This window comes from Dromiciops gliroides, chromosome 2, assembly GCF_019393635.1.
Source record: "Dromiciops gliroides isolate mDroGli1 chromosome 2, mDroGli1.pri, whole genome shotgun sequence".
NCBI classification, from domain to species: Eukaryota; Metazoa; Chordata; class Mammalia; order Microbiotheria; family Microbiotheriidae; genus Dromiciops; species Dromiciops gliroides.
The window spans coordinates 516,648,059-516,669,678 of NC_057862.1; the positions used below are offsets into that span (position 1 = coordinate 516,648,059).

The 21,620-nt window shown below is 37.4% G+C and overlaps 1 protein-coding gene across 1 annotated transcript in view; it reads left to right on the top strand.

The window, feature by feature from the left end:
* MCPH1 (microcephalin 1) overlaps positions 1-18,345 on the top strand; it is a 325,091-nt gene extending 306,746 nt beyond the window's left edge. Inside the window, exon 14 of the mRNA XM_043988990.1 lies at positions 17,680-18,345. Within this exon, the coding sequence (XP_043844925.1) occupies positions 17,680-17,732 (53 nt within the window). The 3' untranslated portion in view covers positions 17,733-18,345. The remainder of the gene's footprint in view (positions 1-17,679) is intronic.
* The last annotated feature ends 3,275 nt before the right edge of the window (positions 18,346-21,620 follow it).

Below are 21,620 nucleotides of genomic sequence, written 5' to 3' on the forward strand. Positions count from 1 at the left end.
TGTGTGACCTTAGGCAAATCACTTAACTCCAATTGCCTTAAACATTCAAGGCCATCTCCAGTCTTCCTGATATATCTTGCCACTGGACCCAGATGGCTCTGGCTTTGTACAGCCCTCCCTCACTTAAATCCAATTCAATGCAAGTCATGATATCATCTCCCGATATCATGGTCCTTTTAGAGAATGAAGGACAAACAACAAGAAGGCTCAGAGAGTGAAGTCATCACCAAACTGGGGGCTTGGTGACTAGATGCTAACAATAACTGTCATCATCAACAACAATATAATTTATTATTATTATTATTATAACAATGACATTTATATAGTACTTTAAAATTTGCAAAGTGATTTATATCTATCATCTCATTTGAACCTCACAATACCCTTCTATATAGAGTTCTCATATGTTCTTTCAGTCTTTTCTTTTGGTAGCCATATGTTCCACTTACCTTTCCTTGCTTACCTTGCTTTGTCTTACCAATTACCTTTTACTTTTCCTTCTTGAGTCTTTCTCTTCAGGTACTTATTCTCATTCATCCTTTATCTTCCTTAATCCTCCCTAACCCTTAGTTATAGCATAGTTTAATCTACTTTATGCCTACTCCTTCAATTTAGTCTTTTTAAGAAAAGAAAGGAAGAGAAAGACCATTTATATAGTGCCTACTATGTGCTAGGCATTGTGCTAAACACTTTTACAAAGATCATCTTATTGAATCCTCTCAGCAACACTGCATATATGAATAGAAGAGACTATAAAAATAGTGTAAGGAGTGTTCAAGCTAGAGCTGTCAAGGGAAGCCAAGGACAACAAAAAAGAGTTGTTTTAGCAATATTAGGAGAAAAGGGAAAATTGCAGAAGGGATAAGACTTTTTGTAAGAAACAGAAGGATAATGATGGAGAAGAGAAAGAAGATGAATTTAGCCATGCAAATCTTACTTTCCATGACTTTTGCTCAGGAAATGAAAGTGCTAAAATGAGAGAGTGGGGTGATGATAATAAGGATAGTAAGAGGTGGTACATCAGAGTAGTTTTAATTTACATTTCTCTAATCATTAGTGATTGAGAACATTTTTTTCATATGACTATAGATAGCTTTAATTTCTTTATCTGAAAACTTCCTGTTCATATCCTTTGACATTTCTCAATTGGGGAATTACTTGTATTCTTATATATTTGATTCAGTTCTCTATATGTTTGAGAAATGAGACCTTTATCAGAAACAATGGCTGTAAAAAATTTTTCCCAGCTTTCTTCTTTCCTTTTAATCTTGGTTGCATTGATTTTGTTTGTGCAAACCTTTTTAAATTTGATGTAATCAAAATGATCCAGTTTGCATTTCATAATGTTCTCTCTCTCATCTTTGATTATACATTCTTCCCCTCTCCATAGATCTGACAAGTAAACTATTCCTTCCTTTTCTAATTTGCCTGTGGTATCACCCTTTATGTCTAAATCATGTACCCATTTTGGTCTTATTTTGGTATACAGTATAAGATGTTTGTCCATGCCTAGTTTCTGCCATACTATTTTCCAGTTTTCCCAGCAGTCTTTGTCATATAGTGAGTTCTTATGCCAGAAGCTGGAGTCTTTGGGTTTATCAAGCAGTAGATTGGAATAGTCATTTACTACTGTGTTTTGTGTGCCCAACCTATTCCACTGATCTACCACTCTATTTCTTAGCCAGTACCAAATAGTTTTTATGGTTGCTACTTTATAATACAGTTTTAGATCTGGTACAACTAGGCCACCTTCCTTTGTATTTTTCCCCATTAATTTCCTTGATATTCTTGACCTTTTGTTCTTCAGATGCATTTTGTTATTTTTTTCTATCTCTATAAAATAATTTTTGGTAGTTTGGTATAGCACTGAATATGTAAATTAATTTAGACAGAATTGTCATCTTTATTATATTAGCTCAGCCTACCCATGAGCAATTGTTATTTTTCCAATTGTTTAGATCTGATTTTATCTGTGTGAAAAGTGTTTTGTAATTGTATGTTCAGATAGTTCCTACATTTGCTTGGCAGGTAGACTCCTAACTATCTTATGTTGTCTACAGTTTTCTTAAATGGAATTTCTCTTTTTATCTCTTGCTGCTGGGCTTTGTTGGTCATATATAGAAATGCTGATGATTTGTATGGGTTTATTTTATATCCTATATTATTTTATAATGTCGTTAATTGTTTCAAGCAGTGATAGTTTTGTTTCCTCCTTGCCTGTTCTAATTCTTTTTCTTCTCTTATTGCTAAAGCTACTGTTTCTAGTACAATATTGAATAATAATGATGCGCATCCTTGCTTTACCCCCATCTTATTGGGAACACTTCTAGCTTATCCCCATTAGAGATAATGCTTGCTGATGGCTTAAGATGGATACTGTTTATCATTTTAAGGAAAGCTCTGTTTATTCCTATGTTCTCTAATGTTTTTAATAGCTTTTTCTGCATCTATTGAGATAATCATATGATTTTGGTTAGTTTTGTTATTCATGTGGTCACTTGTGTTGATAGTTTTCCTAATATTGAACCAGCCCTGCATTCCTAGTATAAATTCCACCTGGTTTATACTTTTCTCTCTCCTTTTACCCTGTCCCTCCTCACCAGTGTTTTGCTTTAGACCACCACATCCCTCAATCTGCCCTCCCTTCTATCAGCTCCCCTCTTTCTTTCCTCTTTCCCCTCCTACTTCCTTATAGGGTAAGATAAATTTCTATACTCAACTGAGTTTGTATATTCTCTCTTGAGCCAAATCGGATGAGAGTAAGGTTCAAACGATGCTCACCTCCTTCCTTCTTCCCCTGTAATGTAATAGGGCTTTTGCACCTCTTCAGGTAATATAATTTACCCCCATTCTGCCTCCCCTTTTTCCTTTTCCCAGTATGATTTTTTCACCCCTTAAGGGTTTTTTTTTACATCATCATATCAAAATCAACTTATATCCACACCCTCTTCTATGTGTACTCCTTCTATCTGCTCTAATAGAAATACAGTTATCAAGAGTTGCAAGTATCATCTTCCCATGTAGAGATATAAACATTTTAACCTTATTGAATAACATTTTTCCTGTTTTACCTTTTTATGCTTATCCTGAGTCTTGTATTTAAAAATTGAATTTTCTGTTCAATTCTGGTCTTTTCATCAGGGAAATTTTAAAATCTTCTTTTTCATTGAATGTCCATCTTTTCCCCTGAAAGATCACACTCAATTTTTCCAGGTAAATGATTCTTGGCTGTAATCCAGGTTCCTTTGCCTTCTGGAATATCATATTCTAAGCCCTCTGATCCTTAAATGTTGAAGCTGCCAGGTCCTGTGTAATCTTGGCTCTGGCTCCTTGATATTTAAATTGTTTCTTTCTGGGTGCTTGTTGTATTTCTCTTCTACCTGATAATTCTGGAATTTGGCTACAATATTCCTTAAAGTTTTCATTTTGGGATCTCTTCTAGGAGATGATTGGTGGATTCTTTCAAAGACTATTTTACCTTTGGGTTCTAGGATACTGAGGACATTCTCCTTTTAATTTCCTTAAATGTGCTGTCCAGGATCTTTTTTTATCATGGCTTTCAGATAGTTCAATAATTCTTAAACTGACCCTCCTGAATCTATTTTCTAGGTCTGAAGTATTTTACATTTTCTTCTATTTTTACAATCTTTTGATTCTGTTTGACTAATTCCTAATGTTTCATAGAATCATTGACTTTCATATGCCCAATTCTGATTTTTAAAGAATTATTTTCTTCATTAAGGTTTTGTACCTCTTTTTCCATTATATGAGGCAATTATATTTTTTAAAGAATTATTTCCCTCAATTTTTGTCCTTTTTCCAAGCTATTGACTCTTTTGCACATAACTCATTTCTTTTCCCATTTTTTTTCTACCTCTCTTATTTGATTTATAAAATCCTGTGTGAGCTCATCCAAGAAGGCTTTTTGGTCTTGAAATAAATTTATCTTCCCCTTTGAGGCTTCACATGCCGGCATTTTGACAGTATTGTCCTCTTCTGAGTTTGTGTTTTGGTCTTCCCTGTTGCCATAGTAGCTTTCTATTTTGAGGGTTCTTTTCTGGTTTTTTGCTCATATTTTAGCCTATTTTGTGCCTTTAAAGTTTGAGTTCTGCTTCTGAAGCACAAGGGGCACTGACCCAAGTTTCTTTGGCTGGGGGGGCCAATGGCCTGATCACTGACTTTCTGCTCTGAGGCCTCAGCAGCTGGAGGCTTTTTCACTACACTAGGATAGCCCAGCCTAGTTGTACCTGTTGTGTATTGGATAGCTAGTTGGCAGACTGCTTTCTATGTTGGGGCTGGAGGCCTCACAACTGGCCTGCTGTGCCACTAGCCTGCTGAGCTAGAACTGAGGGGCCCCAGCTGCTGATCTGTGCTGTGGCTAAGAGCTTCTCACTGGCTTGGCCATATACCCTCTTGTACTGTGCTGTGTTCCCCTTTTACCCAAGTGAGACAAACCTTTCCTGAAGCCTTTCTAAGTTATCTTAAGCTGGAAGATTGTTTCACTCTATCTTTTTGTAGGTTTGTAGCTCCAGAATCCATTTAGAAGCTTGATTTAATGTTGTTTCTGAGGGGAATTTGGGAGAGCTCAGACAACTTCCTGGTTTATCTGCCATCTTGGCTCCATCCTACCACCCCCCATCTCTAGATTCCAAAAGAATTGATAGATAGGATTGTTGAGCTACTGGATAAAAACTTAGGTGCCATGCTTATCAGTTATGTAGATGTCACAAAACTGACAGTGAAAACTAACATAGTAGATAGATGATAGAGTCAAGATCCAAAAAAAGATCTTGACAGACCAGGGCTGCATCTAGTAAGATTAAATTCAATAGATATAAACTGGTTGTATACAAAAAATCAATTTTACAATCACAATATGGAGATGGCATTGTTAGCAATTTGACTGAAAAAGATCTAGGGGATTTAATGGATTGCAGGTTCAGTAGAGTCAACAGTTGAGATGTAGAAGCCAAAAGTGTTAGTATGATCTTGAACTTCCTTAGTAGATGAATATCTTATAGTAATAAGGAGGTGATAATACCTACTTATATTCTCTCCCTTGGTCTGACCTCATCTGGAATATTGTATTCAGTTCTGGGTACCACAGTTTAAGACAAATACTGATAAACTGGATAGTCAGCTTCTTGAGGACAGAGACTGTCTTTTGCCTCCTTTTGTATCCCCAGAAATTAGTAGTGTCTGGCCCATTATAAGCACTTAATAAATGGTGAGTGAGTGAGTTAGTGAGTGAGTGAGTGAATGAATGAATGTTTCGAGAGAGCTACCAGGATGATGAAGAACTTTGAGGCTATAGTGTATGAGAATCAGTTGATGGAATTAATAGTGATTAACCTGGAGAATAGAGGACTCATGAGAGATCATGAGAGCTGTCTTCAATAATCTGAAGTTCTATTATAAGGAAGAATTACTAAAAATTGTACTGCGTTGCCCCAGAGAGCTGAGTCAAGAGTCTTGTTTGAAATTGCAAAGTGTCAAAATTAGTCTGGATATCAGGGATAACTTCTTCATCATTAGAGTTACTCTAAAGTGATGTGGGTTGCTTCACAAAGGAAGTTTCCAAGAGGAATCTGCTTTCCCTGGTGGTTTTCAAGCAGAGTCTGGGTGACTATTTGTTGGGTTTGTTATTGTGGGGTTCCATTCACTATAGGGTGAAAGAGATGACTTCTGGGATTCCATCAAGTTATGTGATTCTCTGATTTTGTCCTGCCAATTTGTCCTCGACTTCTACATTTTTGTGTTACAAATCTGCTCCTTTTCAGAGACACTACTTTATGGAATAATTCTTTATTTGCTCTGAATTTTTGGCTGTCTTATTTGTCCTTTTGATTTCTTTTTTGCTATTATTTCCTTTACAATTTTTATCCTTATATAGTATTAATCATTTTATTTCTCTTCTGAAACATTTTAGACTCTTGCGGTTTTTCATTTATTTCTGGGGTCTTATTCTAAATTCTATCAAATGCTCCCTTTCACTCGAGATATATGGAACAGTACTGCAGGACAGGTGAGAGCAGTGAGCCTGTAAGCCTGCCTTCTATTTTGTTTTGTTTTTTATTCTGTAGGAATTATCTTGTGGGAAGTTGTTTCCTTTCCCTTCTTTTTGTTATTTTTATAACTTCATTTTGGCCTTTTTTTTTCTTTTTTTTGCCTTTCTGAGGTGGAGTCAAAGAACTCACTCAGCATCTTGTCCAAAGTCTCTAGCCTTTCTTATTGGCAAATACTACCACGACAAATTTCTTTCTTTCCTTTCTTCTTTCTTCCTTTCTTCTTTCCTTTATTTGTTTGTTTGTTTATTTAATTATTTATTAATTTGATCTGGGGAAAATCTTAGCTTAAAAAGGCCAAGGTTTACCACTGCATCCAGGGCCATCTCTGTCATCCTGATGAATATCTTGCCATTAAACCCAGATGGCTCTAGAGGAGAGAGTGAAACAGATGACTTTACAGAGTTCTCCCTCACTTAAATCCAATTCGCTGCAAGTCATGACATTACCTTCTGATATCCCTAAGAACAAACAACAACTACCACATATCACATCTGAATATGGTTCTCAGATGAGGGTGTCAGAGTATACTGAGTTGCCAGCACATTGCATTTGCATGGCAGATAAATGATGTCTATAGATTTGTCCCAGACTGTTCATATAATGCTTTTTAAACTTTTTTTCTTTTCTTACCTTTTCTTTTTCCCTTTTCTTCCTTCCTTACTTTTTTTTGGGGGGGGGGGTAAAGGCATAGGGGGAATGATTTGGGAAAGGAAGAGGAAGAGTCTAAGTAAAAGTGAGATAAAACTTGAGTCTTTGTCCTTTCCTGCCTGACTTAAGACTGAAAGGGTTTTATTGTGAACAAGTGCCCACTTATTAAAAATAATGAGGAGACATTCATCATGTATTTTCTTTGTTTGGAACTGTGATGGGTAAAACTAAATGTGTGTAGGGGCAGCTAGGTGGCGCAGTGGATAAAGCACCGGCCCTGGATTCAGGAGTTCCTGAGTTCAAATCCGGCCTCAGACACTTGACACTTACTGGCTGTGTGACCCTGGGCAAGTCACTTAACCCCATTGCCCCATAAAAAAAAAAAAACCTAAATGTGTGTGGTCACCTTACCTGTCCCATGTGTGGGGAAAGTTAACTAGGACAACAGTTTAACACTTTAGGTAGTGAACATTTATTAAAATATATTAGAGGTTAACAAAGAGAGAACAAGTGTCTCTGAAAGAATAGGAAAACCCTAACTACCCTCCAGGAGGTACTTGACACTTACTAGCTGTGTTACCCTGGGCAAATCACTTAACCCTCATTGCCCCACAAAAAAAAAAAGAAAAGAAAAGAAAAGAAAGAAACACAATGTTTAGGGGCAGCTAAGTGGCACAGTGGATAGAGCACTGGCCCTGGATTCAGGAGGACCTAAGTTCAAATCCGGCCTCAGACACTTGATACTTACTAGCTGTGTGACCCTGGGCAAGTCACTTAACCCCAATTGCCTCACCAAAAAAAAAAAAAAGAAAGAAACACAATGTTTAGGCTCCTTTTTCTTTATTAAACAACTCTCCTGAAAGGTCTCTAGCTTTGAAAGAATATAATATGATGCCACAGAATCTTGGGAACCCATATCACATTCTGTTTCAAATGTTGCACTGTTCTATTAATGGCAGTATGTATATAGTTTCAGTTTATAATACTGCTTTCTATATTCAGGGTATCCAGTGGAATCAGCCCCCTTCTTCCATAGTCTGTGAACATCACTTCCCCTCTTCCCTCCCCATTCCTTACCCCCTCACCACAGTGATAAGAAGGCATGGTAGTATAGTGAAAAGAACAGTGGAATAAGTCAGGAAGCAGGTACTTGAGTGCTGGTTCTGCAACTAACTACCTGGACAAGAAATTTTACCTTTTCAGGGCCCATTACCCTCATCAGTAAAAGGAAGAAGTTGAACTAGCTCATTATTTTCCAAATGACTTTCTCCATAATGCCATCTCTCACTCTCACAATGTAAAAATGGCGTTCTTTAAGAATATTTCAGTGCTGGTAATAGTTTACCCCTTAAAATACTAAATGCAAAATTATATGCATATCAAAAGAAGATGAGGGAAAAAATGCTTGTCTTGCTGTCATCTGAGGTGTGCATACAGGCTTGATGGAACTGTTTGGAAGAGGCCTTGAGTGAGGAGGACTGTGAGGGCAGCGAGGCAGCACATGGATCAGAAGAAGGTAGTTGTTAGTAGAGAATGAATGAGCAGAGAGAAACAGGTATGCAAGAATATAAGCATATGTTTCTGTTGAATGCAGATAGGGAAGTTTGCCTCTGGAAAAGTATGGTTCATTCAAAAGAAATGGCATAAGTAAAAAGGGTGAGACAAGAAATACTAATGTTTCTTCTAAGATATATACATGAAAGGAAATCTAGGAATCAGCAAGGACAATGTAATGGAGATCATTTGTGTGATGATAACAAAACCAGAAACTGTAGATGTTGGAATATATTATAGACCACCTGGACAAATAGGAAATAGATGAAGAATTCAGGAAATAGATCACAAACCTGGCACAATAATAATGGGGAATTCCAATTATCCAGATATCACCTGGATCCCCCTTCTCTCTCTCCCCACCCAAAACAGAACTGCTAATGATTTCTTGATTTGATTAATGAAAATTTCATCTTTCAAAAAGTAGAAGAAACAACTTGGAGAACTTATGTTCTATATGTGATTTTCAACAACAAGGAGGAACCCAGTGAATGGGCTAGAAATTATGGCAATTTGGGGAAAGAAGTGACAACTCATCTTAGGATTCGAGCTAGAGGAAAAGAAGAAAACCAGTCATGGTACAACATGTACCAGAGATATTGGGAGAAGTCATTTCAAAGGTTTTAGAGGAAGGATAGAAAGGGACCCATGGACTAAAATTTTTCAGGGGAAGTCAACCAAGTAGGTATGGGAGTATCTCTAGAGTAAAATATTGAACACACAAAATGGGAAGTTAACTAAAGAAACCAATATAGTTGCACAGATAATTATTTGCCAACCAACTTACATTTTTAAAAGACATATACAAAAGTCAATGACAGGAAGTGGACTGAATATAAAAAACATGGCACAAAGCTATACCAATAGTTTTGGTAGTGCTAAAGCTTAGGATAAACTAAAATTGGTGAGCAAAACTAAGAACAATGAAGGTGGGAAAAGGCATGCTGAGTTATAGTTGGGGAAATAGAAGAATTAAGGAAAAGACAGGTCCATCCTAGAGAAAAAAAATATTTAGAAAAGTACGTGACAACAGTTCTCAAACATTTGAAAGGCTAATACAGTATGTACAACTGTATTAGGGACACATCATCCACACTAAGCTTTAATGGCTTAACAGTGCCCTAAGACTTTGGAGATACCATATATATGGATAGTAATAGGCTACATTGTTATAACATTTTACATTTTTCCCAGTGCTTTAACCAACACTATATGCACTACAGATATTATTAACTCCATTTTACAGATGAGGAAATAGACTGAGAAATTGTGACCTGCCCAATGTCACAAAGCTAGTAAGTATCAGAGGCATTTGGACCCAGGTCTAGACTCCAAGTCTAAGACTGCCATGTTACCCAGAAGTGGAATTAGACTTTTCCGCTTAGCCTCAGAGGGTAGAAGTAGGAGAAATGGATGGAAAGTACAAGAGATCAAAAGAAGAGAAAATGTTTTAATAATTGCAGCCATTTAATAATGAAACATTTTTGTGCGTAACAGTGAGTTTACTTACATTTACACAACATATTACATGTATGTACAGTTTTTTTGCATGTTTTCTCCATTAGAATCTGAGCTTTTTGAGAACAGGGTCTGTGTTTTTGCCTTTCTTTGTATCCCCCATGCATATTCTGAAGTATTTTGTAGCACCTGGTACACAGTGAATGTTTAACAAACATTGGAAGTGTTCAAACAGGCTGGATGACCAGATCAAAGACAGGATTATTACACTGAGAGTGAGCCTGGGTTAGATGATCTCTAAATTCTTCATACTCTCAGATTCAGGATTCTTTTGGTGAGCATGCAACCAAAATAACAGTAGTGTTTTATAATCCAAAACCTTTCATCATAGTATTCCTGAACATTTTATGCAAATATTTCTGGGCCCATTTTACAAATGAAAAACAGACACAGCCAAATAAAATGACTTGCCCACTATGCTATAAAAAGGCTATGGGGCAGCTAGGTGGCACAGTGGATAAAGCACCAGCCCTGGAGTCAGGAATACCTGAGTTCAAGTCCGGCCTCAGACACTTGACACTCTTACTAGCTGTGTGACCCTGGGCAAGTCACTTAACCGCAATTGCCTCACTAAAAAACAACAACAACAACAAAAAGGCTATGTGCCAGTGGGCTTCTACGTGTATGTCTAAATTAGAAGACCACACAGATACATGGGCACTAAACTCCTACCTCCATGTGTGCCAAGACCTATTAAAGTGGTGTTTTTTTAAGTTGTCATAGGCATTGATTCTGTATAGTTCAGTTTACTGCTACTCTTTTTTTCAGCCAGATAGGATTGATATTATTCTAACATCTGTCCTTACATTTACACTTTATTGGGTGTTTCAGGATTATTCATATAATCCCACAGTGGAATTTCTGGATGTGGTTATCTTCACATGCCAAGTAAATTTGGATAAAAATCATTTATCAAGTTTGTGTTTACAGTCAGGAATTTGTGGCTGTAGTGGATCCCTAGACACAGATACTTGGCTTTCAGCCATCCTTGAGCTGTCAAATGATCCTTTGTTCTCACACTTATGTTTGTTTAGTGCTTTTATATATTGTATCATGAGACCACTTGCTAGAAGACCATGATGTGATGCCCTGTTCTCAAGCAGAGAGAGCAGGTCTTAGGTATGACTCCCACAGTAAGAGAGGATCTCCAACTTTTTTGTTAGGTTTTTTTTCCCATCATCTTTCAATATCGTCTTTTCTCTTAACTGTGTTTTTGTAGTTAGCTAGTCTGTTCAACCTTTGCAAAGATAATAACGTTGTTAAAGTTTAAGTATATGGGGACCAAGGCATAAGAATGATGAATGAATGAATGAACAAGCATTAGTTAAAAGACCATGAACTGGAGCAGCTAGGTGGTGCAGTGGATAAAACACCAGCCCTGGATTCAGGAGGACCTGAGTTCAAATCTAGCGTGGGGGGGGAGAGGTAGTGATAGATCTTCCCAACAGAACTGAGTATCAAATTATTTTCCTTGCTTCCCACACTAAAGAGTTCCTCAGGAGAACTTATTCAAAGAAAGTAAGGAGGATTGTTTGGGGGTGCTTATGGTTAAGGATTTAGAAGGAGGAGTTCCCTCCAGGTCAGAGGGATGCCTAGTTCTTAAGTAAAATAGTGCATTCCTAGCATTGATGGCTGTCCCCATTTCTGCTGTGTCCAGTGGAACTTACCTTCCCACTGAAATAACTACATCTGTTCACTGAGGTACAAAGATCCTTAGGTAACTGCTATACTGTCCCCTTACTCACGAGTCATTCAAATAACAAGCATAAACCCTAAATACAATTGCATTCCTCTCTCAAGTCATAAAACCATAATCTCTGCTACAACTCTTTCAGTCTTCTATAATGCAGCTGAGGTGATATCTTCAGGGTCACCTACTACTTTGTGTTTCATATAAAGAGGGGCTGTTGATTGGGGTCTCTTCTCCATCAGCCCTCCAATGACTACAAAGCTGTCTTCCTATCAGACAGCCAGGCTGAACCAGAAAGTCACATAAGCAAGGCCAAGATCATCTGCTCTGAGTACTCTTTTGTTTCACTCTTCCCCAAACTCTTTGATTACTCCTTTATTCTATTCTCTGAATCTTTCAATTCAACAATCATCTCTCTTATGGTCAGAACCCCATTTTAATTCTTAGTCCTTGTCATGCCTTCCTCAGTAGCCAAATATTACCAGAGCTCTACTTCCCCGGGTGGAATATGAAGAAACTGTTATATACCCCATTTCCCCCCCTTATATTCCTCTGTTCTACGTAAATGTTAAATACACTAGCTAAAGAACACTAAAAAAGGTCTCTGTGTGTGTGTGTGTGTGTGTGTACACATCACAACCAGGCCTTTTTTTCTTTCTCCTTCTTATCCCTTATCTAACTTCCATGAGAGAGAGAGCAAGCCAACTATATCTGACAGACGTGAAAGAATCACTGTGGTGTGTGATGGAATACTATCAGGCCTGGTTATGATGTACACACACACACACACACACACAAACTGAAAGACTTATAAGGATTACTAAAAGATAATTGGCCTTGATTTTGTTAACAGCATAATACATGCAAGACAAAAGTTAACATATTAGTAGATTGAGGTCTTAAAACTTAAGCTTTTAGTGTTCTACCTCCCAAACACCTGTAGAAACTTGAGAAAGCCCAAACTATGGGATGTTGATGTGGCTGGAGAAAGAAAAAAGGGAAGCCAACAAGCACTTATTAAGTGCCTATTATATACTATCCTCATAACAGTCCTGGGATGTATGTGCTTTTATTATCCCTATTCACAGATGAGGAGCCTGAAGCAAACAGTAGTTAACTGATTGGCCCTGGGTCACAAACCTAGTATCTAAAGCCAGATTTAACTCAGGTCTTCCTACCTATACACCTGGTACTCTACCGTGCCACCCAATAGCCATTTGTCATCAGTTTCATTAGTAACATTTCATACTCAATGGTCAGTGGTCAACAATCTATTTCAGTACATGCTATTTACTTGCATAATAGGTTATAGCATTAACTAGAAATCCAAACAAAATATGTCATTTTGACCTCACAGATATCAGTGACACATTGCGGGATGAAACCCATGGCTGCAATATGTCTCTCATTATTCAAAAAAAAACCAGGATAGGCCAAGAGGTGTTGGAAGGGGATGGAGACAGAGTTGGTTTTTATATTAAGAAGATATATTCATGTGACTTTATATTTTTATTTACTCTTTATATTCTCTATATACTTATATATGTATTTGTCTTCCCCATTGGAATATAAGCACCTTGCAAGTAGGAATGGATGATCTTGTGAGTTCCATGAGAAGAGAGAATGTTTCATTCTTTGTATTTGAATCTCTAGCACGGAGCACAATGCCTGACACACAGTAGGTACTTAATAAATATTTCTTGATCTATTAATTAATGTGAGGAAATCCTGGAACCAGTGAGGAAAATCTGATGGAGAACGTTTGGGTAAAGATAAAGTCAGGAACAGAATTGTTATCATTACTGGATTACACTACAGATCACCTTAGAAACAGATCATAAGGGGCAGCTAGGTTGCACAGTGGATAGAGCACTGGCCTTGGATTCAGGAAGACCTGAGTTCAAATCCAGCCTCAGACATTTTACACTTACTAGCTGTGTGACCCTAGGCAAGTCACTTAACCCCAATTGCCTCACCAAAAAAAAGAAAGAAAGAAAGAAAGAAAGAAAGAAAGAAAGAAAGAAAGAAAGAAAGAAAGAAAGAAAGAAAGAAAGAAAGAAAGAAAGAAAGAAAGAAAGAAAGAAAGAAAGAAAGAAAGAAAGAAACAGATCATAAACCTGGCCCAGAGGCATGTTATAGTAGTATTAGAAGATCTCAATTATCCAAATATCTCTAGAGACCCTGCTGTCTTTCCCATAATCAGAACAGCTCATAATTTCTAGATTTAATAATAATCTCATCCTTCAAAAGGTAAAGGAACCCAAAAAAGGAAATTCTCTTCTGAATCTGACTTTTACAAACATGACCGAACTAGATGCTGGGATGGAAATGATGAGGATCTTGGGGGAAGTGACCTTTCCATCTTTGTGATAGAGTAGCAGAGGAGAGCTGCTATAGTTTGACATACATACTAAATTTGGGGAGCACAATTTTCAAAAGGTTCAGAGAAAGGACAAGTAGAATCCCATGTCCTAAAATTCTTCATGGAAAATAAACCCAGAAGAGATGTAAATATCTCTAGAATAAAATTCTGATGACACAAAGGGACACACAGTTCCCATAACAAGAAAAAGGGATATTGTCTAAAGAGATGTATAGCTGCAAAAGGAACCAATTAACCAATTTCTGTTTTTAAAAGATATAAATAGAATATAGAAACAAAAACAGCAAATACGTGGCCCTTTAAAATAATATCACAATCATTCAAGATCAGTGTTAGGTCTTACACTTAGACTGTTTTTACAGATTTGATGTTGGGACAAAATGATCCAATTAGTCATCGAACAGACAAAAGGAGGTTTACTTAGCCCTAACAAAGCAAAGATATGCAACAAGATAAAGTGGCACTTTGTGTCTATAAATATGTTGCCCCTTGTCTCCATATGGAAACATGTGAGCATCAGGGCAGGCTTTATCTTCAGACAGCTACCAGATTGAAGGGGTTCTGACTGCACATGAGTGGAACTTTTTACAACTAGGAACATTTGTCAAGGGGGCTAATCAGGTCCCAGGAACAACTTTGTCACCTTTCTATAAGAAAAGCATGGGGAGGGGAACCCTGGTAAATACTGGCCCTATCTCGCTCAAAATAAACTAAGATTGGGGAAGAAAAGGAAGAACACCACAAATGAGTTTGTAGCTATATTGGAGAAAGAGGAAGATTTTTTTTTAAAAAAGATATGACCGGGGCAGCTAGGTGGCACAGTGGATGGAGCACTGGCCCTGGAGTCAGGAGTACCTGGGTTCAAATCCTGCCTCAGACACTTGACACTTACTAGCTGTGTGACCCTGGGCAAGTCACTTAACCCCAATTGCCTCACTAAAAAAAAATAAACAAATAAAATTAAAAAAAAAAAGATATGACCAGTGATCATGATGAATAGGATGAAAGTGACACTTTCTATTTCCTCTGAGAAGATAATAAGAGAGTTTGGTAAATTCAAGTCGATAGACTAAGATGGACTATATAATATGATAGGAATCTTGGAAGAAGTGACCACTCCATCATAGCTTTTGTGGCAAAGAAACAAAGAGTACCTTTGATTTCAGTACCTTGGGAATTGAAAAAATTGGCAGATGTGAAAGCTTAACAACTTCAGAGTGATTTCAGAAAGATCATGGACAGTGGGAGAGTTTTCAGAGTACTTAAGAAGATCAAATGTCCTTCAAAAAAGAAAAAAAGAAAGAAAAGTTCCTGGAGCCTGCAAACTAGAGGCCTGTGAATTTGATTTCAATTCCTGGAAAAATTATTGGAAAGATTATTAAAAGGGTAAATTATCAAAGGGATAGTGGTTAGAGTACTGGCCTTTTGAAACTAGCAATACCTGGATTTGAGTCCCACCTCTGATACATATACTATGTGACCTTGGACAAATCACTTAATTTCTTAGTGTCTTAGACAACTTCATTATGACGATTAAAATTATATGGGGTTGCCCTATATACTGTCCCAGGTGTAGGGAAACTTAGCTGGAGTTCTAATATGTAGCTCCATAGAAATTAGAGGCTACTGCACCAGTTTGGGGCATTAAGCATTTATTAAAGCATGTTAAATGTTAGTAAAGAGATAGCACATTGCTCAGAAAGATCAGAAGCCCTACATACCTAGGATAGAGGGGAGAGAGAGAAAAATGTGTGTCCTGCCTCCTTGAGCACCAAGAGCCCCCAAGAGTGGGCCACTTGGCTGCCTCTTCCATGCCCCAGGGTAAAAGAGCACGTGACTGTGTAAGCTCCCTGCCAGCCAGAGGAGAGCCCACCCTTACACATTGCTCAAAGTTAATTGGCTAGCATCATTCAAATCTATTGGTTTACTGGATTTAAGGGTGGTTCAGTGTAGTGTGTGCTGATGTCAGAGTAAGGAGCCCTCTGAGGAGAAAAAGCCTTCAGGTAGGTATGGTTTTAATCCCTATTCACAGTCCAAGGTCCAACCACATTTCCTTTGAAATTCTCCTGACTCTGGACTGGCCTTAAGAAAGGTCTGTCCAGGGTCTCTGGATCTTATAGAATCCCATTATTATCTCACACTATTAAGTCTGTAAGTCACAGAGAAAGTGTAACCTGGCATTAGAAGAGGAAGTTTCCATACCTTAGAGATGTTTTTGCCAATGAAATCACAAGTCCAGGTCCTATCTCTATCTAGGGAATTACACAAATTCAGCATGGTTTTTATCAAAAACAGGTCATGCAAGATTAACCTTGTTTTCCCTTTTTGGCAGCATTTTTTAGACTACTAGATCAAGGGGATGCTTAAATAAAGATTTTAGCAAAGCATTTGCCAAGTCTCAAGGAAGAAACATAGAAATGTAAGCTAGTTAATAGTGCAGTTAGGTGGATTTGGAATCAGTTGAATAGCTGGATCCAAAAATAATCATCAATACTTCAATGTTAATTTAGAAGGAAGTCTCCAGTATAGTGCCCTAGGAATCTATGCTTGGTCTTATATGCTCTCTAACATTTTTTTTATCAGACATGGGTAAAAGCATAGATGGTAAATTTATCAAATTTGCAAATGACACAGAGCTGAGAAAGATAGCTAACATTAATTAGCAGTCATATTTTAAAACATCTTGAAAAGCTAAAATTTTGGTCTACATCTTATAAAATGAAATATATTCAGGATACAGGTAAAATTTTATTCTTGAGTTAAATTTTTCATTAGTATAAGATGGGGAGATGTCAGTAGATAACAGTTTCTCTGAAAAGGAGCTGGTGGTTTTAGTGTACCGTAAGCTCAGTATGTATCAAAAGTGTGATAGAGCAGCCAAGAAAGGCATTAAATCTTAGGCTGCGTTAAAATAATCATAATATCAAGAACAAATGAGGCAGTTGTCCCACCTAAATCTGCCAGTGTCAGACCATGTCTGGAATATCACAGTCAGTTCTAGGTACTTCATTTTTGAAAAGGCAGAGTAATAAGTAAATAAACTAGAGATCATCCAAAGAAAGGCAAACAGCATGGTGAATAGTCTTGAGATTATGCCATATAAAAATCAGATTAGATACGTGGGGATATCTAGCCTAAGAAGGCTGAAAGTCAACTTGTCTGATATATGCTAGAGGATATTCTTGGTCATTTATGTTTTAAACTTGATAATCTCCAAATTCCCTTCCAACTTTGAGATTCTCTAACTCAACCCTAACACTGGCAGCTTTCAACTCCAGTCAAAAGAAATCAAAATGCTCTTGTTAAAGAAAGCCAAAGGAAATGTTTGCTGCCACCTGCCAACCACAACTGACTTCACTAATTGAGCTACAATAACATCTCAGTACCACACCAAGAGTCTCCTCATTATATATTTTCACAGAATCATAAAATATTAAGGCTTGATGGAACTTTAGGAATGAAAATTTCAGCACAGAAAGGAACGAAGTTAAAACAACCTTGTTAGAAGAGTTCTTGAAGATCTAATTCTACCCCATCCCTTTACACAGGAGGAAAGTGAGGCCCAGAGTCTATGATCATCTACTCAACAATTAATGAGTGTCTCCTACTCAGTACATGCAGCTACTTAAGGACAGAGTGAAGACTAGGACCCACATTTCTAATCCTGTCCAGTTCTCCAGCCACTACTGCATGATTTTCTTTTTGTAGAATTAGATACATCTTCTTTCTTAAATGAAGACATAATTCTGTGTACGCATACTTACACTGTCATTTTACTATGTGACCCTCCTAAAGAATTAACTTTTCTTCTTCTTTAGATTCAATCACTCAACACAAGATCTGTCCCTGTGAAAACTACCTAATGCCATAAGGAGGAAAAAGTCATTCAGCATTTGGAAGTCCATGAGGAACAACCTACAATTTTTTTTTCTTTTAGCCATTCACTTATAAAAAAGAAAAGAAAAGGATTGGATGGATGAATGATACAGAGTTTTGTGCGCCTTCACCATGCTTTTTATTTCATGTTCTTGTCCTCAAGTAAAAAGACAACAAAATGTAACTTGGTGATTCCCTGAATGTTGTACATGAGATTGGGTTAACAAATCAAAATTGTGTACTAGTATATTTCCCATGTTCTGATGTTTTTGTCTTAAATGGCAAGTCCTAAATGCAATGTGTTCATAAAAACTTTTAAAGAAAGCTGGGGGCAGCTAGGTGGTGCAGTGGATAAAGCACCAGCCCTGGATTCAGGAGGATCTTAGTTGAAATCTGGCTTCAGACACTTGATACTTACTAGCTATGTGACCCTAGGCAAGTCACCCTCATTGCCCCACAAGAAATTAAAAATTAAAAAAAAAGAAAGAAAGCAACATGTTGCCAAATAAAGCTGGAGATTTTATTGTCATGGAAGATATAGTGGCAAAGAATTGGAAATTGAGGACATGCCCATCAATTGGGAAATGGCTGAACAAATTGCGGTATATGATTATAATGGAATTATATATTACATATTATTATGCTATAAGAAATAATGAGTATGTTGACTTCAGAAAAACCTGGAAAGACTTATATTAACTGATGCAAAGTGAAGTAAGCAGGAGAACATTGTACACAGTAATAGCAGTATTGCACAATGACCAACTGTGAATGACTTAGCTATTCTCAGCAATACAGTATTTTGAGACAATTCCAAAAGACTTAGAATAAAAATGCTTCCCACCTGCAGAGAAAGAACTAATGGAGTCTGAATGCAGATTGAAGCATAATATTTTTCACCTTCTGTATTTTTCCCATGTATTTCTTTCACAACATGACTAATTTGGCAATATGTTGTGTATGATTGAACATGTATAACCTGTATCAAATTGCTTTCTGTCTCAGGGAGGGAGAGGGTGTGGGAGGGAGAAAATTTGGAACTCAAAAGGTTTTTTAAATTAATGTTATAAATTGTCTTTACATGTGACTGGATGGAAAATAAAATATTATTTTTAAAAATCACTACAAGTGGATAAAGCACTGGCCCTGGATTCAGGAGTACCTGAGTTCAAATCCGGCCTCAGACACTTGACACTTACTAGCTATGTGACCCTGGGCAAGTCACTTAACCCCCATTGCCCCACAAGGAAAAAAAAAATCACTACAGAAAAACACAAAGGATCTTTCCTCAAGGGCAGGAACTGGTTTATTTTTTGTTTGGGGTTTTTTTAGCCTCTTTTTGTTTTTCTAGAGCTTAGTACAATGCCTGGCACGTAGTAGGTGTATAATAAATTGATCCATTTCATATGTGTGGGGGGGTGTAGGTGGAGAGGAGGCAGTGTAGAACCCTAGTGCAAGAATGCCGTTCATTGAAGAAGATAACAACCCAATCATGATTTAGGATTATAGATACAGAAGTAGAAAGGACCATAAATGTCATTTAACATAACCCCTTAAATTTATACATGAGAAACTGAGGTCCAAAGGAGGAGAATGATTTGCCCAATGTCACATTGTGGTAGAACCAAGATTTTGAATATAAATTCTAGGGAATGCCTGAAGTATAAAAAGATTAAGAGACTTGCCCATTTTCACACAACTACTAAGGTCAGAGTTGGGATCTGAACCTAGGTCTTCCTAATTCCAAACCTAGAACTTTTCCCACTATGTTACTGTCATTTTTATATTATTATTTGTTTCAAAATGATTATGAATTGGGGCAGTGAGGTGGCGCAGTAGATAAAGCACTGGCTCTGGATTCAGGAGGACCTGAGTTCAAATCCAGCCTCAGACACTTGACACTTACTAACTTGACTGTGTGACCCTGGGCAAGTTACTTAACCTTCATTGCCCTGCCCAACCAAAAAAAAAAAAATCCAAAACCCAAAATGATTATGAATTATGGGCAGGAGTGAAAATTCTCAATAGTGGCATCTGACAACTCTCTGGGACAGAATCCTAAAGTCACCTTTCATCAAGACAGCAGAGGACATCTCTCTCACAGGAAGCCAGAAGGAATATATGAAAAGCACTGAAAATTGAGGTTTCTTTATTGGCAAGTTTTCTAGTGCTGCTTTATATCTTATCATACCTTGAAGAAATGGCCAGGCCTAAGCATGATGTAAGAGTGTAGTTATGGTTGGCAAATTCCCTTTAATTACTCCATACCTTTGACCCACTGGAAATACTTATCTCAGTAGCCCCACATTCTAAGTAAGTCCTATGATCTCTGACCTAAAAATTAGGTGTCAGAATCTCAAAAGGAAGTGAAATAGATCTTTAAAGACTGTTATACTCTGAAACTAATCAATTCATGATTCTGGTCTCCCAGTAGCATTTGGTGTTGCTGAGGTTAAACACATCTGCAAAAGCCAAAGCTAATTCTTTTTTTTTTATTTTTGGGGTTTTTTTGCGGGGCAATGGAGGTTAAGTGACTTGCCCAGGGTCACACAGCTAGTAAGTGTCAAGTATCTAAGGCCGGATTTGAACTCATGAACTCCTGAATCCAGGGCCGGTGCTTTATCCACTGCACCACCTAGCTGCCCCCAAAGCTAATTCTTAAATCATGAATTCCACTGCATTATACTCACAGACAACTAGTCCTGATAGATACCAAACATGTAACTCAATTGTACAATGTTTGCAAAAGAGCTGATATAACATTTAGAAGACTTAGAAATTCTATATCCGGGCAGCTAGGTGGAGCAGTGGATAAAGCACTGGCCTTGGGTTCAAGAGGACCTGAGTTCAAATCTGGCCTCAGACACTTGACACTTACTAGCTGTGTGACCCTGGGCAAGTCACTTAACCCTCATTGCCTCACCAAAAAAAAAAAAAGAAATTCTATACCCAACCACAGCCGAAGAAAGAAAGAAAGAAAAATCCACAGTACCCCAGATAAAAAGAGGAGAGATTATGATATAAAGAAATTCATATCTCTAGGACTCTTCACCAAGTTAAATTCAATTCAACATACATTTTTAATGGTCTTCTATACGCAAAGCATCATGCTGGCCCCTAGAAGTACAAAAGACAAAAAAAAAAAAAGAATACTGATTACTGCCCTCAGAAAATTTAAATTCTCTCTAAAGGGGAAAAAAATTAAGAATCATTGGACCACTTAAAGACCACAGCCCTCCCTCTCCTCTCCAAAGAAAAAAAGCCTAGACATTTTTTTTCAAGAACTTTTTTTTTTTTTGGTGAGGCAATTGGGGTTAAGTGACTTTCCTAGGGTCACACAGCTAGTAAATGTTAAGTGTCTGAGGCTGGGCCACCTAGCTGCCCCTCAAGAATTTTTAAAAGAAAACTGCCCAGAGAACAAAGGAGGCACAGGAAAAATCCACTGGTTACCTCCTGAAAGAAACCTTAAAAGTAAAACTTCCATGACCAATATAATAAAAATTCAGGGCTTCTAAGTGAAAGAATACTGGACTACTGCAAGCAGCCAAAAATAAAGAATTAAATACCCAAGGAGCCACAATCAAGATCACATAAGACTTTAACAGCAACCACAATTTTAAAAAGTGAGAAATTTAAAATATATTCCAGAAGTCAAAGGAATTGCTATAAGGTAAGAATTGACTTGCTAAGAATAACTTTCTTAAAATTGGAACACTAATGCATTGTTGGTGGAGTTGTGAATTGTTCCAACCATTTTGGAGAGCAATTTGGAACTGTGCCTTAAGGGCTATGGGGTTGTGCATACCCCCTGATCCAGTAATACCACTACTAGGCCTATATTCCAAAGAGATCATAAAAAAAGGAAAAGGGTTCACATGTACAA